Source organism: Macaca mulatta, chromosome 15 (assembly GCF_049350105.2).
Source record: "Macaca mulatta isolate MMU2019108-1 chromosome 15, T2T-MMU8v2.0, whole genome shotgun sequence".
NCBI classification, from domain to species: domain Eukaryota; kingdom Metazoa; phylum Chordata; class Mammalia; order Primates; family Cercopithecidae; genus Macaca; species Macaca mulatta.
Window position 1 is genome coordinate 22789998 of NC_133420.1, and position 16190 is coordinate 22806187.

The following is a 16190-nucleotide window of genomic DNA, read 5'->3' on the forward strand; positions in this document are numbered from 1 at the left end:
TTTTTTTTTTAGTAGAGATGAGATTTCACCATGTTGGCCAGGCTGGTCTCGAACTCCTGATCTCAGGTGATCCACCCCCCTCGGCCTCCCAAAATGCTGGGATTACAGGCATGAGCCACTGTGCCCGGCCCAATAATACTTTGAAACTTTGAGAGTCAGATATACAATTTAGGGCAATGAAAAAGATCAGCACTATCCAATTCATTCTGTAATAGGCCACAAAATACTTGTATGGCTTTGGTCACGTCTTTGATCTTTTCTGAGCTATTTTTTCCTTCTCTAGAAAATAAGTTGTGAATGCTGATCTCACGAGATTGTTGTGATTGCAGATTAGGATCTATGAAGCCTAGTAGTTTCTGGAAAATAGCACTCAGTAAATGATAGGAATTCTTATCACAATGATACTGTTTCCAGACAAAATAAGCACACACGAAAGAAAACTTTACCCCAACTTAGTTTATCGATATAGAGTAGAAGAATTTAAATAAAATACTAGCCAATAGGCTTATTAATAGAATCATCTATCAAAAGAGTTTATCTGAATCATGCATGAAAGTTAGGTATGGGAAAATCAGGCCAGGTGCGGTGTCTCGTGTCTGTAATCCCAGCACTTTGGGAGCATGAGGCACGAGGATTAGGAACTCTAGAGGCCAAGAGTTCAAGACCAGCCTGAGCAATATAGCAAGACCCCATCTATAAAATGAAAAACTAGTTGAATGTGGTGCCATGTCTGTGCAATGCTCGCTACTTAGGAGGCTGGGGCAGGAGGATTGCTTGAGTTCAGAAGATAAACACTGCAGTGAGCTATGATCACACCACTGTACTCCTGCCTAGGTTACAGAGCAAGACCCTGACTCAAAAAAAAAAAAAAAAAAAAAATTCATACTATAAACTATGTTGATAGTATAAATAAGACAATCACATGCTTTCGTAACAGTCATTTAGTAAAATCTAATAAAACTCATTGCCTGTTCTTAACTAAAGCACTTGAACCTATGATGAAGAGCTTCTGTATTAAATAGCCAACTTTGTACTTAGAGAAACACTAAAAGTATGTTTAATTAAAATAAGCAAGAAAAAGAGAATGCCTGTTACTATCATTATGATACAGTATTACTTTTGTCCCAACTAGAAATTCATAACATTCCCCAAATAAAACAGTAACAAAAGTGGTTCAGATTAGTAAAAGAGGACACAAAACAGTAAATATTGGAAAGAATGAGATGAAAATCACTAGTTGCAGATGGTGTGATTTTATATTTAGAAAATCAAGAGGAATCACAGAAAAGTTACTAATATGAATATAAATTCATCACAGTGGTTGGTTAGATATAGGACAAACATACAAAACTCAATAGCAACTTTATAATGAGCTATGTCTGGTTAAAATTTATTCATTTGTATATATTTGCTATAATTTTTCTTATTAGATCAGAACAGAGTAAAGTCACATGTAAAGCACCTTAAACTATTTCTCAGGCCTAAAATTTAATTATAATCTGATAGAAGGTATTCGTGTATTTGTGTCAGAGGTCTCCAAGGTGATTCCCAGGTTCAGTGATTTCCTAGGAAGACTCACAGGACTCGGCATATAGTCATACTCACTGCTAAGATTTAATACAGTAAAAGAATACAGAGCAAAATGAGCAAAAGAAAAAGATATGTGGGGTGAGTTTGGAGAAAACCAAGTACAAACTTCCAGGGACCCTCTTCCAGCGGAGTCACACAGGATACACTTAATTGCCCAACCAACAAGTTGTGACAGCATGGATTAAATATTACCTACCAGGGAAGCTTATTAGGAACTCAGTAACCAGGGTTTTTATTGGGAACTGATCTTGTGGGCATTCTCTGCCTGACTCTTAACAAAATGCTTGACTCCCAGAAGACAGGCAGGTGTTCAGTATAAACCATCTTGTTTGCACATTCTAGGGAGAGCGAGCCACTCTTTATCAGTTCTGCTAATGGTAGGAATTGTCACCAAAACTAAGTTCCCAGAAGCCAGCCAGGGGCCAACCCAATAAGCAAAGCTTCCGAAGGATGGCAGTCTGGCTTGCTTTGCTAACTCTTCTCTGCACAGTATTATTGAAGAAAAAAAAAAAAAAAAAAGTCAGGAGAGAAGTTGTTTAGCAAGGTGTACAAAGAAAAAGGAGACCTTGAGAAAAAAATAATAGCAATGTCCATTTTAGCCCTATCCAGGAGGAAAAGCGATATGGCTATCTTTAGGGATCTGGAGTGCAGAAATTGCCTCAATCTGTCTTATCAAAAGAATCATTCAATTTACTCCCTTTGTGTTTGGATTACAAGATACTTCTAATTTATCTGAATTATTTGCTTAATATTTTTAGTACTGGTATAACATTCACAAAGTCACAGAATCAAAAATTCCAAGAAGGCATATTGTGAAATCTCTTCCTGCCACTTAGTCCCAATGTGCTAAGTTCCTATCTCTCCTATAGATAGTCACTGTTACCTGTTTCTTATCCTTTTAGAATGAAATTGTAAATGGATATACAAACTAAAACAAATAGTCTTTTTTTTTTTTTTTTTTTTTTTGAGATGGAGTCTCACTCTGTTGCCCAGGCTAGGGTACAGTAGTATGATCTTGGCTCACTGCAACCTCCACCTCCTGGGTTCCAGCAGTTCTCCTGCCTCAGCCTCCCTAGTAGCTGGGATTACAAGCACACACCACCACGCCCAGCTAATTTTTGTATTTTTAGTAGAGACGAGGTTTCACCATGTTGGCCAGGTTGGTCTCGAACTCCTGACCTCAAGTGATCTGCCTGCCCTTGGCCTCCCAAAGTGCTGGGATTACAGGCATGAGACACCATGCCCAGTCAACAAATAGTCTTTAGTTTTCTTAGTTATGTAAATAGTAGTAACATCTTATACCACATTGCACCATATCTTTTTTCATTTAATAAGAAGTATTGAGGCTGGGCCTGGTGGCTCACACTTGTAATCCTAGCACTTTGGGAGGCTGAAGATGGGCTGATCACTTGAGGTCAGGAGTTCAAGACCAGCCTGGTCAATATGGCGAAACCCCGTCTCTACTAAAAACACAAAACTTAGCCAGGCACAATGACATTCTCCTGTAATCCTAGCTACTCAGGAGGCTGGGGCACAAGAATCACTTGGGCAGCGGAGGTTGCCGTGAGCCGAGAGGTGGAGGTTGCACTCTAGCCTGGGTGACAGAGTGAAACTCTGTTTCAAAAAAAAAAAAGAAAAAAAGTGTTGGAGGCCTTTCATACCTGTTCATAAAGAACTTCTTCATTCTTTTTTATAGCTACTGCTTATTCCATTGTATTATTGTAGCATAATTTATTATACCAATCCTGTATTGCTGGTCATTTGGTTGTGTTATTTCCATTCCTTCACTATTACTAACAAGGCTTCGAGGAATAACTTAATACTTACGTAATTTTATTGGTTGCATAGTGTATCTGTAGGGAAAATTTCTAGTTTGGGAATTTCTGCATTAATGATATATGCATTTGAGTGTAATAGATGCTGCCAAATTAAATTGTCTCCTGAAGTGTTCATACCAATGTATACTCCTGTCACCTACATATGTGTATTTCCCCACATTCTTGCCAACAGTGTATATTCTCAAACTTTTAGAAATTTTGCTAAACTGATAGGTTAAAAATGGAATTTTTTTTTTTTTTTTTTGAGATAGAGTCTTGCTCTATAACCCAGGCTGGAGTGCAGTGGTGTGATCTTGGCTCCCTGCAGCCACCACCTCCCGGGTTCAAGTGACTCTCCTGCCTCAGCTTCCCAAGTAGCTGGAATTACAGACATGCACTACCACGCCCGGCTAATTTTTACGTTTTTAGTGGAAACAGGGTTTCATCATGTTGGCCAGGCTGGTCTCCACTCCTGACCTCAGGTGATCTGCCCACCTTGGCCTCCCAAAGTCCTGGGATTACAGGTGTGAGCCAATGTGCCTGGCTGAGAGGCTCTTTCAATATTATGAGATTAATCCTTTGTAATGTGAGTTCCAGATATTTTCTTTAGTTCATTATTTGACTTTTGATTTTGTTTATGCTATGTTTTACCATTCATAAGCTTTTGATTTTTATGTAACTAGGTTTATCAATCATAGTTAATCATAACAGGAAAGTCTAGGTCAAAAAAATAATTACTATGTTTTCTTTCACCACTTTTATTGTTTAATTTTTTACATTTACATTTTTGATATATTTGGAATGTGTCCTAATGTATGGTGTGAAGTATGGAGCCAACTTTCTTTCATATGGCTATTCAGTTTTTCCAGCCAATCTGAGGTGTCATTATTGTCATGTATACATAAGTCCTGAATGTTTTGGAGTCTAATTCTGGACTTTTCATTCTGTTCCATTGATTTTCTGCCTACTCTTATACCAGCACCACTTTAATTACTGAGGTTTTTCTTTTGTTTTGTTTTTTGTTTTGAGACAGGGTCTCGCTCTGTTGTCCAGGGTGGTGTGCAGTGGCACAATCATAGCTCGTTGTAGCCTTGACCTCCCTGGCTCAAGTGACCCTCTCACCTCAACCTCCCAAGCAGCTGGGACTGCAAGCATGTATTACCACATTTGGCTAATTTTTCTATTCTTTGTAGAGTCGGGGTCTCACTATTTTGCCCAGGCTGGTCTCAAACTCCTGGGCTCAAGTGATTCTCCCACCTCCCAAAGAGCTGGGATTATAGGCGTGAGCCACTGTGCCTGGCCTTACTGAGGTGTAAAGTATGTTTCAATATCTGATGAGTCTAGTTCCCCCTCTGCTGTTTTTCAGAGTTCTCTTGGGTAATCCAATTTCTCCATATGAACTTTACAATTACTTTTTTCAGTTGTAGGAAAAAAAGTCTGTGACTATTTTTATTGAGGTTGGTTTAAATTTTAATACGTTAGTGTAATGACATTTTAGAATTGTTTTATCTTTGAGAACATAGTATGTCTTGGCTGGGCATGGTGGCTCATGCCTGTAATCCCAGCACTTTGGGAGGCTGACTGAGGTGGGTGGATCGCTTGAGCTCATGAGTTTAAGACCAGCCTGGGCAACATGGCGAAGTTCTGTCTCTACTAAAAATCTAAAAATTAGCCAAATGTGGTGGCATGCACCTGTAGTCCTAGCTACTGGGGAGGCTGAGGCAGGAGAATTGCTTGAACCAGGGAGGTGGAGGTTACAGTGAGCTGAGATCGTGCCATTGCACTCCAGCCTGGGCGACAAGAGCGAGACTCAAAAAAAAAGAACATGGTATGTCTTCACATTTGTTCAAGTCTTCATTTTATCATTCAGGAGTATTTAAAAAATTTTTTTTGTTGTTTGAGTTTTTATTTCTTACTAAGTTCACTCCTGGGAGTTTTATTTTTCTTGTTGCTTTACCACACAGCTTATGATTTTACTTCCCTTGTAGATATACCTTCAGGAAAAGGATATGATTATGCAGAGTGCTTTAGTTTTAGTATCAGCTTGTTACTGTAAATCACACATTGACATTCTGGTCTTTACGTCATTCCATGAGAGCAGTTATTATGACCCACAATAAGAGATGACACCAGGAATCAGGTTTTGGAGCTGAAAGCCAGATCCTGGATCTTGGAAAGTTCACCTTTATAGATACCAATGTGTGTTGCTCGATGGAGTGGCCTCTTGGTATACAGCCAGATGACTTCTCCTTGCAAAAGTACAATCATGTTTATGCATTGTGTTTAAAAAAATCAATAGTTCACTCACTAAACTATTTCGATTGAGAGCCTTTAAGAAAGCCTATTATGGGCCGGGCGCGGTGGCTCACGCCTGTAATCCCAGCACTTTGGGAGGCCGAGGCGGGCGGATCATGAGGTCAGGAGATCGAGACCATCCTGGCTAACACGGTGAAACCCCGTCTCTACTAGAAATACAAAAAATTAGCCGGGCACGGTGGTGGGCGCCTGTAGTCCCAGCTACTCAGGAGGCTGAGGCAGGAGAATGGGGTGAACCTGGGAGGCGGAGCTTGCAGTGAGCAGAGATCGTGCCACTACACTCCAGCCTAGGCAATAGAGCGAGACTCCTTCTCAAAAAAAAAAAAAAAAAAAAGCCTATCATGCATGGTACTTATATATGAATGGCAGTCTCCTTAGCTGTTGTTGATGTTTCTGCATCTATTTATGAGTTTAAGGGCCCAATCTATTCACTAAAGATATACTTTGGAAAATTACTAAATAACTATCAAATCTTTAATGCAAGTTTTAAATTCTTATATATTACAGAATTTCACAAACTTGTTTGGACAACCACTAGTCTGCTTGCTTTCTCCTACAGCATATCCAAAAGCTTTACAAGGTATGTACCCTCATTGCCTGTTACAGCCATAGGTTGCAAATAAACACTATCTACATTTTGAATAGTACTGATCTTTGTTTTTTCCTCCCATAATGATCGTATGTGAATTTATGATGTTTAATGTGGCAGGTGTCGCTCTGAAATATACCCAGAAGCCTTGCCAACAACCAGGATCCCTTAATGTGCTACCATTAGGCCTTGAGATAATTCATCCCTGAGAAAGAAGTGGTTTTGTTCCTTGCTGATGGGGAACTCATGATTTGTAAATTTTAAAATTTGTTTTACAGGTGTTTGTTTGCTGGTCATATCCGTATAGCATGGTCTTCCTATATCTTTGCAGGCATGTTTTAAAAGATCCAAGGCATCTTTTAAGACTATAAGATTGCTGGTCTAGGAAACTTCTCAGTCTATGCCTCAGAGTTAGGATAACGTAACTGGCACAACTTAAAGTGTTTCTTTTATTCACATTTTTGCCTTGTTGTAATTTTAAAATAAAAGAACCTCTTTTAAGTCTGCCAGAGAGACAGGTTAGTGTTTTGGCCATTTCTTAAATGGCTGAGAATCGAAAGACTTTTTGTCCTTAATAGTTTGTCTTTAATTAGTGACACATAAAATCTAATTCTAACTCCCAGTCATTTAGTAGGTAAAATACTAAACAACCGTAACACTGTTTTAGCAGTACTTGTCACTGTTTCACTATCTCCCTAACTGTGAATAGTGCTGATGTCTCTCTGTGGGAGATGGCATTTTACTGCTACTTCCCAGCCAGAAGTCCTGTCTGCTGACATAGTTTGACACAGGAAGTGATGGTCAGCATTTGAATGCCTGAGAGAAGCTGGAGGCTTTCACCGTTGTTTTAAGGTAAGTTCTGCTGTTTAACAGGGAAAAACATGTAGAAATATTAACTTCATGTATCCAAAAGTAAATTACTAAGGGATAGAACTTACCTTCAAACAACGGTAAAATTCTCCTGCTTTGAAGATTTTGTTATCCTGTTTCTTATCATTTCTGGAGGAATGTAATCTCTTTCAGTTACTCAACAGTACTTTCTGCTATCATTCTGTCCTATCATTACGTAGTTTTTAAATTTACATGGTCAAATGGGTTAATACCAAGATTATTTGGTCTGAAAGACTTCATTGTATAGAAGAGAAAAACACAGACTTTGGAGGCAAACTGACTGAATTTGAATCCCGACTCAGCCACTTACTCGCTGTGTGACCTTGGGAAATTATTCAGCCATTCTGTGCCTCAGTTTCTTCATCTATCAAATGGAAATAATAATAGTATCTACCTCATAGAATAATGTTGGGTATGTAGTAACTACTCAATATGTGCTCTCATTATTATGATTATGCTTAGTTGTAATACATGTCCTTAACACATTTTGACCCAGTTTCTTATCTTTATGCTACAAAGCTTAGACCTCTAACACCTTAAATTAATTGTTCAATTACAAAAGCAGATTCAAAATTCTTTTGTGAGAAATGTTTTGGATTTATCCATAGGTATTATTGCTACTCACCTCTGCAAAAGGGGAGGGCCCTCCACGTGGGTGCAAAACTAGCTGATCAGTAAGCACTTTCGAGATCTAAAGCCTTTAGTTCTCTCATTAGCCAAGAGTTACTTCATTTATTCAACTTTTTTTTTTTTTTTTTTTTGGAGACAGGGTCTCACTCTGTCACTCAGGCTGAAGTGCAGTTGTGTGATCACAGCTCACTTCAGCCTCTACCTCCTGGGCTAGGTGATCCTCCCACTTCAGCCTCCCAAATAGCTGGGACTACAGGTACACACTGCCACACCCAGCTAATTTTTGTATTTTTTTTGTAGGGACTGGGTCTCGCCATGTTGCCTAGGCTGGTCTCAAACTCCTGGGCTCAAGAGATCTGCCTGCCTTGGCCTCCCAGTGCTATTCAACATTTATTATCAGGTACTGTGCTAGGCACTGGAGATAGCACTGTGACCTGACAAGCACAGTTACATTCTTCACAGAGCCAAATGTCCTGTGGCAGACAGAGACAGCCTGATGGGCAGTTATTATAAGTGATTCACAGGAGGATGCATGCTAATGGATGAGGAACTCCTGACTAGCAGCACACTGAAGACGAGGGAAGGGTATGAGATAATGTCTAACGTGGACGTTAAGAACATGGAGAACTAGATGGGGGTGGGAAATGACTGAGCAAGAGTGTTCCAGCTGAGAATTTGCAGGTGCTGTGGCCATGAGATAAGACAGCTTAGGGAGCACGTAGAGAAATTTATTTTATTTTTTGAGATGGAGTCTTGCCCTGTCCCCCAGGCTAGATGCAGTGGCACAATCTCGGCTCACTGCAACCTCTGCCTCCCAAGTTCAAGCGATTCTCCTTGCCTCAGCCTCCCAAGTAGCTGGGATTACAGGCACTCACCACCACTCCCAGCTAATTTTGTTGTATTTTTAGTAGAGACGGGTTTTCACTATGTTGGCCAGGCTGGTCTCAAACTCCTGACCTCGTGATCCGCCTGCCTTGGCCTCCCAAAGTGCTGGGATTACAGGCGTGAGCCACCGTGCCTGGTCTACTTTTGTATTTTTACTGGAGACAGGGTTTCGCCATGTTGGCCAGGCTGGCCTCGAACGCTTGACCTCAAGTGGTCCGCCCACCTTGGCCTCCCAAAGTGCTGGAATTACAGGTGTGAGCCACCACCCCTGGCCGAGTACATAGAGAAATTAGTCATTCCTTCTAGCTAAAGGGTAGAGTTTGAGATTGTGTGATTGAATTATGAAAGAACTTCTAAGATTTGTTAAGTAATTTAAGTGGAAGACAATGGGATACAGGTTGAGCATCCTTAATCCTAAAATCTGAAATGCTCCAAAATTCAAAAGTTTGAGTATCAACACAACACTGAAAGTGAAAAATTCCACGTATCAGTACTTAGTACAAAGTTTGTTTCATGTACAAAATTAATTAAAATATTCTATAAAGTTACCTTTAGGTTATGTGTATACGGTACATATTAAACATGAATAAACTTCGTGTTTAGACTTGGGACCTGTCCCCAGGACATCTCATTATGTATATGCAAATATTCTAAATCCCAAAAAATCCAAAATCCAAAACACTTCTGGCCCCAAGCATTTTGGATAAGGGATACTCAACTTGTACTGTCAAAAGATTTAAACAGAAGAGTAGCATGAAAGAGCATTCAGTTAACCTCCTGGAGAATGAACTGGGGAGGGGCATGGATGAAAACAGGGAGATGGCTGGAGATAGCACAATGACTAGTAGCCGACTGCAAAGATACTAAGCCCATAGAACCAGTAGGACTTTGTGATGGACTAGGTGTGGGGAAGGAAGGCAGGAATAGACTTCGTGGTTTCTGGCTGAGATGCTGGTAGAAATGACAATACTTGATGAGAAGCATATTTGTAGAGAACAAAAGGGGAAATAATTTACTATGAGTTGTTGACCTGTTGAGTTTGAGGTGCCTTTGAGAGTTAGGTTGAATAGAGTAGCCTAGAGCAGCAGTACTTAAAAGAAATAGAGTGTGAGTCATTAAATTTTCTAGTACCTACATAAAAAACAGTAAAAAGAAACAGGTGAAATTAGTGTTAACAATGACGTTTTGTACTAAAGCTTTGAAATCCAGTGTGTATTTACTCATCTAGTCACATTTTGAGTATCTACCGCAGGACAGAGCGGTGCCAGACCTGTTAGGCTGCTGATAGAGAATTATAAATTCATAGGCATATAAATGGTAACTAAAATCATGGGAGTAAGAGCAGTCAGCAATGTATGGGGCCAAAGAAAGAAACTACTCATATTTAAGGGATAGGAAGGGAAAGAGCAACTCAGAGAGGGCAACTCAGAGGAGAATGAAAAAGACCGGCATTTCTAACACTCATCAGAGAATTCTATCACAGATAACCCATCATCCAACACTTGCCATATTTGGATGAAATTTGTTAATTGAGGGCAAAAAATGGTAAGAAATATGTTTGTTTTCCATTTCTCTTAAGTTTGCTAGGCTTTTAAGTTTATTCAGCAGAAAGCAACATACCAACATTTTTGTAGTTTCATGAAGAATCTGCTTTGTTGAATTATGATTTAATGAGATAGCTTTAGTTTTATATATTATCAGTATATTAAAATGTTCCTCATATGTATCTCTTATTTTTTGCAAAACTATTATCTATATATATAACATGTTTGTTATTACAGATCAATCTCAGCGAGGTAGCCTCTTCACTCTCTTTTTGAACAATCCTCTAATGGCCTTCCTATTTGTCTCTGGATTGTCAAGCATGCGCAGAGGCCTTTGGGAAAAGTGTCAAGAATATCTTCGGAAAATCAACCGTGATATTGCCCAGCTACTGACTCATTCACGTTCAATAGGTACCCTCCTAATCTAACTGCACATTTAACAGAATGTACTATAATGGCTTAAAATGGTTACTTACTTTAAATTGTTTGAATTTTTAAAGGTATGTGTCCCAGGCAGGAAAGTTGAGAAGGCTTTCCTGAAGTTTCCTTCCCCTTTGAAACACAATTTCCATTTAAGCATCTTTTTACTGTCACTTTTCTCCTCTTTGCAGATCAGGCATTTCTCCAGTTTTTTGGAGATGAATTTCTTCGCTTGCTCCTCACAAGATTTATCTTTTGTTCAGCCACCATGAGGATGCACAAGATTTTTCGGGTAGGCAAAGAACATTATTAAAGATGAATTTTATCATTTTAGGTATTTAAGAACATGTATTATATTTTACCTGTATAAAATAAGATTATAATAAAATAATATTATTTTGGACAAATTCAAAATGATATTTACAAATGTACTTTCACACTGGTCTGTTAAGTAAAAAAATATGTATTCACAAATGAATATATAAAGTATAAAGATTGACAATATTAAGGCACATCTGAGTACCTATCCTTTGTTTAAAAGTAGAACATTTTCTGGTTGGGCTTGGTGGCTCCTGCCTGTAATCCCAGCACTTTGGGAGGTCGAGGCTGATGGAACATGAGGTCGTGAGTTGGAGACCAGCCTGGCCAACATGCTGAAACCCCTTCTCTACTAAAAATAAAAAAATTAGCCAGGTATAGTGGCATGCACCTGTAATCCCAGCTACTCTGGAGGCTGAGGCAGGAGAATTGCTTGAACCCAGGAGGCTGAGGTTGCAGTGAGCAGAGATTGCACCATCGCACTCCAGCCTGGACGATAAGAGTGAAACTCCATCTCAAAAAATAAAAAAAATAAAAGTAGAACATTTTCAATACCTCCCTGATCCTATCTCCCTCTCAAATGAAACTCACATCCTGAATTGTATTTATTTATTTATTTAAAGATGGAGTTTCACTCGTGTTGCCCAGGCTAGAGTGCAGTGACCCGATCTCAGCTCACTGCAACGTCTGCCTCTCAGGTTCAAGCAATTCTCCTGGCTCAGCCTCCCAGGTAGTAGCTGGGATTATAGGCGCCCACCACTACACCTAGCTAATTTTTTGTATTTTTAGTAGAGACAGAGTTTCACCATGTTGGCCAGGCTGGTCTCGATCTCCTGACCTCAGGTGATCCACCCGCCTTGGCTTTCCAAAGCGCTGAGATTATTGGCGTGAGCCACTGCACCCGGCCCTGAATTTTTTTTTAAATCCTTCACTTTTCTTCATAGTTTTGCAGCATGTATTTCTATTCCTACGCAACATATTTATGAATCCATATTGTGTGTATTCTTCTGCAACTTCCTTTTTGCCAATGTTTTATTCCTGAGATTGACCCATGTTGATTGACTATAGCTTTCATTCATTCATTTTGTTTGACTATACAACACTAGGCATTATTTGACTGTACATTGCAGATTACTTATTCTGATAATGGACATTTGGGTTGCTTCCAAGTTTTTATTATTATATAAATGATGCTGGCCATTTGTTATATAAGTGATTTATTATTATATAAATACAGTGACTCACACCTGTAATCCCAACACTTTGGGAGGCCGAGGTGGGCAGATCACGAGGTCAGGAGTTCAAGACCAGCCTGGCCAACATGATGAAATCCTGTCTCTACTAAAATTACAAAACTTAGCCAGACATGGTGGCATGCACCTGTAATCCCCGCTACTCGGGAGGCTGAGGAAAGAGAATTGCTTGAACCCAGGAGGCGAAGATTACAGTGAGCCGAGATCATAACACTGTACTCCAACCTGGGCAACAGGCAAGACTCAGTCTTGGGGAAAAAAAAAAAAAAAAAATGATGTTGCTGTGAAATTCTTTTATCAGTTTCCTGGTACACATATATAAGATTTTCTCTGAGAAATATACGTAATAGTAGAATTGCAAGATCAGAGGATATAAGCATATTTAACTTTGCTAGGTAATGCCAGACTGTGTTCCAAAGCAGTTGTATCAGTTTACACTCATACTAGCAGGATGTAAGAGTTGCTATTTCTGTAATCCTTCCTTTCCAACACTTGTTGCAGTCATACTTTATAGTTTTTGTGAATCTGCTGAGTGTAAAGTGGTAGGTCATTGTGGTTTGAATTTTTATTTCCAGGATTACTATTGAGGTTGAGCAACTTCTCATAAGTGTTCTTCTGTTTTTCTCTTTGTAAAGAATGTGTTCAAGTCTTTTGCTTGACTTGATAGTGCACTTTTCTAGCTGTTTATTTTTTGTGTATGCATGTACCTATACAACACTTCCTTGAGATTTTAAATATTTTAGCCATTATATTTTTCACTTCTGTAAGTAAAATGTTTTTTCAAATATGCCTGAACAGTTAAAAAAATCTTTTGCAACTTTTGGCTTCAAAATATTATTTCTTTCCATTTTATTATGGTAATTTTAAAATGTAAAAGAACTGCAATGGGTCAGGCGCAGTGGCTCACACCTGTAATCTCAGCACTTTGGGAGGCCAAGACAGGAGCATCACTTCAGGCTAGAAGTTTGAGAACAGCCTGGGCAACATAGTGAGACCTCATTTCTACAAAGAAATTTTAAAAATTAGCCAAATGTAGTGGTATGTGCCTATAGTCCCAGCTCTTCAGGAGGCTAAGGTGGGAGAATTGCTTGAGCCCAGGAGTTTGAGGCTGCAGTGAACTCTGATTGTACCACTGCATGGGCCAACTGTGCAGTTCCACTTAAGACACAATTTTTTTTTCAATAAATAAATTGGAAAAATTTTGGAGATTTGCTACTGTTTGCAAAACAAATAAACTACACAGCCTAGAAATATTGAAAACATTGTTCACCCGGGCCCTGCAGCCAGTGGAATTGGCCCCGCTCTGTGGCTGCCGGGGCCTGTGCACTGGAATCACCGTGGCCTGCACGCCCCACCATGCCAGTTTGAACCTCCGTGGCCTCAACCAGATTCGGAATGTCAAAAAGCAGAGTGTCTATTGGATGAATTTGAGGAAATCAGGAAGTTTGGGCCACCCAGCCTCTCTAGATGAGACTACCTATGAAAGACTAGCAGAGGAATCACTGGACTGTTTAGCAGAGTTTTTTGAAGACCTTACAGACAAGCCATACATGTTTGAGGATTATGATGTTTCCTTTGGGAGTGGTGTCTTAACTGGTAAACTGAGTGGAGATCTAGGAACCTACGTGATCAACAAGCAGATGCCAAACAAGCAAATCTAGTTATCTTCTCCACCCAGTGGACTCAAGTGTTATGACTGGACTGGGAAAAACTGGGTGTACTCCCACGATAGCCTGTCCCTCCATGATCTGCTGGCTGCAGAGCTCACTAAGGCCTTAAAAACCAAACCGGACTTGTCTTCCTTGGCCTATTCTGGAAAAGACGCTTGATGCCCAGCCCAGTTTTAAGGCTATTTAAAGCTGTCAGGCCAAGACCCCAGCTTCATTATGCAGCTGAGGTCTTTTTTTTTGTTTTTCGTTTTTCATTCCTGCCTTTGAGGAACAGCTCTGTGGCAAGAATGTGTTGCCTCCTACCTTGCCCGCATGTTTTGATTTTTAATTTCTACAGATTTTTTTGGATTGTCTGATTTCCTCCCTCACATGATATCCTTTATCTTTTATAATGTCTTATCCCTATACCTGAACATAGCAACCTTTAAAAAAGCAGAAGAATAAGAAGTTCCAGGAGGAGAAATGAATTGTCTTCACTCTTCATTCTTTGAAGGACTTACGGCAAGAAGTACATGAAGAGCAGCTGGTTTACCTGCTCACTGTTCTGTCTCAAAATGAGACACATTAATGGGTAGGCTACAAATGTTCCCGGGCTTCTTTCAAAGTGGAAGCACCTCTGAGCTCTTTAGCATTGAAGTGTCGAAAGCAGTTCACATGGGAAGACAATTTCTGATGTGTGCTCTGTGACTGCCAGGGTGTGGCCTGCACTGGGTTGTCCAGGGAGACCTAGTGCTGTTTCTTCCACATGTTCACGTGTGTATGTGTGTATATGTGTGTGTGTGTATTTTTATATATATTTTTTTCAACTTAAGGGTTAGTATGGATTCAGCTGCCACAAGAATGCAAAAAAACTTCCAATCACAAGAAAGGAGGAAAAAAAGTCATTTTCATAAACTGAGTGATGTAGCATAATAAACAAAATCATGGAGCTGAGGAGTTGCTTTGTGAACGTGAAGGGGCATATAAAGGAAAGAGATACTCATGTCGATAAAGAGAACCTGGTCCTAGACGCAGTTCAGCCATAAAGTAGTTGTCCCTTTGTGGACAAGTTTCCCAAACTCCCTGGGCCTCTGCTTTCCCATCTGTTAAATGAGGGGATGGAGTGTGGTTGATTTCCAGCATTCAGTGGTCCTGTCAAGCAGCCTAACAGGCTCGCTCTAATTCCCATTGGGCAGATGAGGAGATGACAAAGAACAATTTGTAAGCTATATAGGAAACGTTATTGGTATTCCCCTATCGGGATTTCAGTTGAATTCATGTTAAAATAATAGCCATCCCTTATTGTACGCTTACTGGGTTAAGCCTATTATACCATATTACCTCATTTTAATTTCTACTGACCTGCAGTTTATACATGAAGCAACAAGGCTCCAGGACATTAAAACTCACACAAAGTTATGCTCATACTATTTTCTTACTGAAAGAAAGATTTATTAGTGACAAGTTTGTATTAATATGTAGCAAAGGCTTTTCCAATGGGTGAATAAAAACACATTACATTATAGTAAAAAAAACAAAAAAAAGTCAAACTGGGAGAAGTGGCATATACCTATAGTCCCAGCTACTCAGGAGGCTGAGGCAGGAGGATTGTATGAAGCCAGGAATTGGAGATCAGCCTGGGCAACATAACAAGATCTTATCTCTTAAAAAAAGAAAAAAATACTCTTAATAATGAAACAGTATAAACAAAAGCTAAGTAAAATTTTTTCTTTCTCCTGAAATAAAATTATTTTTTGAGTCTGATGGAAATGTTTAAGTGCAGTAGATCAGTGCCAGTGAGGAAATAAATAAAATCATACAAAAAAGAAATAGTGAAAAAATTAAGAAAAAGGTATGTCATGAATATATAAAATATATGTAGACACTAGTCTATTTTATCATTTAGTACTATCAGATGTATACAAATCTATTATGAATGATTAAAATTTATGCTTACACTTACATGCCATATATGGTACTATTCACAGTCCAGAGAAGTGTAAACAAAAGTAATGATGATGCAATATTAAATCATAACTGCATAAAATCACTGTAGTGCCTACTGTACTACTGTAATAATTTTGTAGCCACATCCTGTTGCTCTGGCAGTGAGCTCAAGTGTTGCAAGTACTGCTTAGAATGCCTGTCATCTCCATGAGCAGTTTGTCTCTCCAGTAAATTGTGTATTGTAATAAAAAATGGTCTCTACCGGTTCTCACATATTTTTTATTGTGTTTAGTCCAGTACTGTAGTAAACCTTGCATAACACCATGAGACTCATGTGAAGT

At 39.3% G+C, this 16190-nt stretch overlaps 1 protein-coding gene and 1 pseudogene across 4 annotated transcripts in view; both read left to right on the forward strand.

Annotated features, from left to right (window-relative positions):
- SCAI (suppressor of cancer cell invasion) overlaps window positions 1-16190 on the forward strand; it is a 189634-nt gene that overhangs the window by 161670 nt on the left and 11774 nt on the right. For 2 of the 4 annotated variants that reach the window (XR_001439881.3, XR_013405589.1), the window contains 4 exons: window positions 6231-6303; window positions 7022-7164; window positions 10500-10673; window positions 10874-10974. Coding sequence is in view for 2 of the 4 variants with exons in the window: in XM_015116845.3 (XP_014972331.3) it covers window positions 6231-6303; window positions 10500-10673; window positions 10874-10974 (348 nt within the window). In the remaining 2 variants the exon portion in view is untranslated. The remainder of the gene's footprint in view (window positions 1-6230; window positions 6304-7021; window positions 7165-10499; window positions 10674-10873; window positions 10975-16190) is intronic. The other 2 variants (XM_015116845.3, XM_015116846.3) reach the window with 1 other exon arrangement.
- Window positions 12652-14220, forward strand: LOC106993606 (frataxin, mitochondrial pseudogene; annotated as a pseudogene).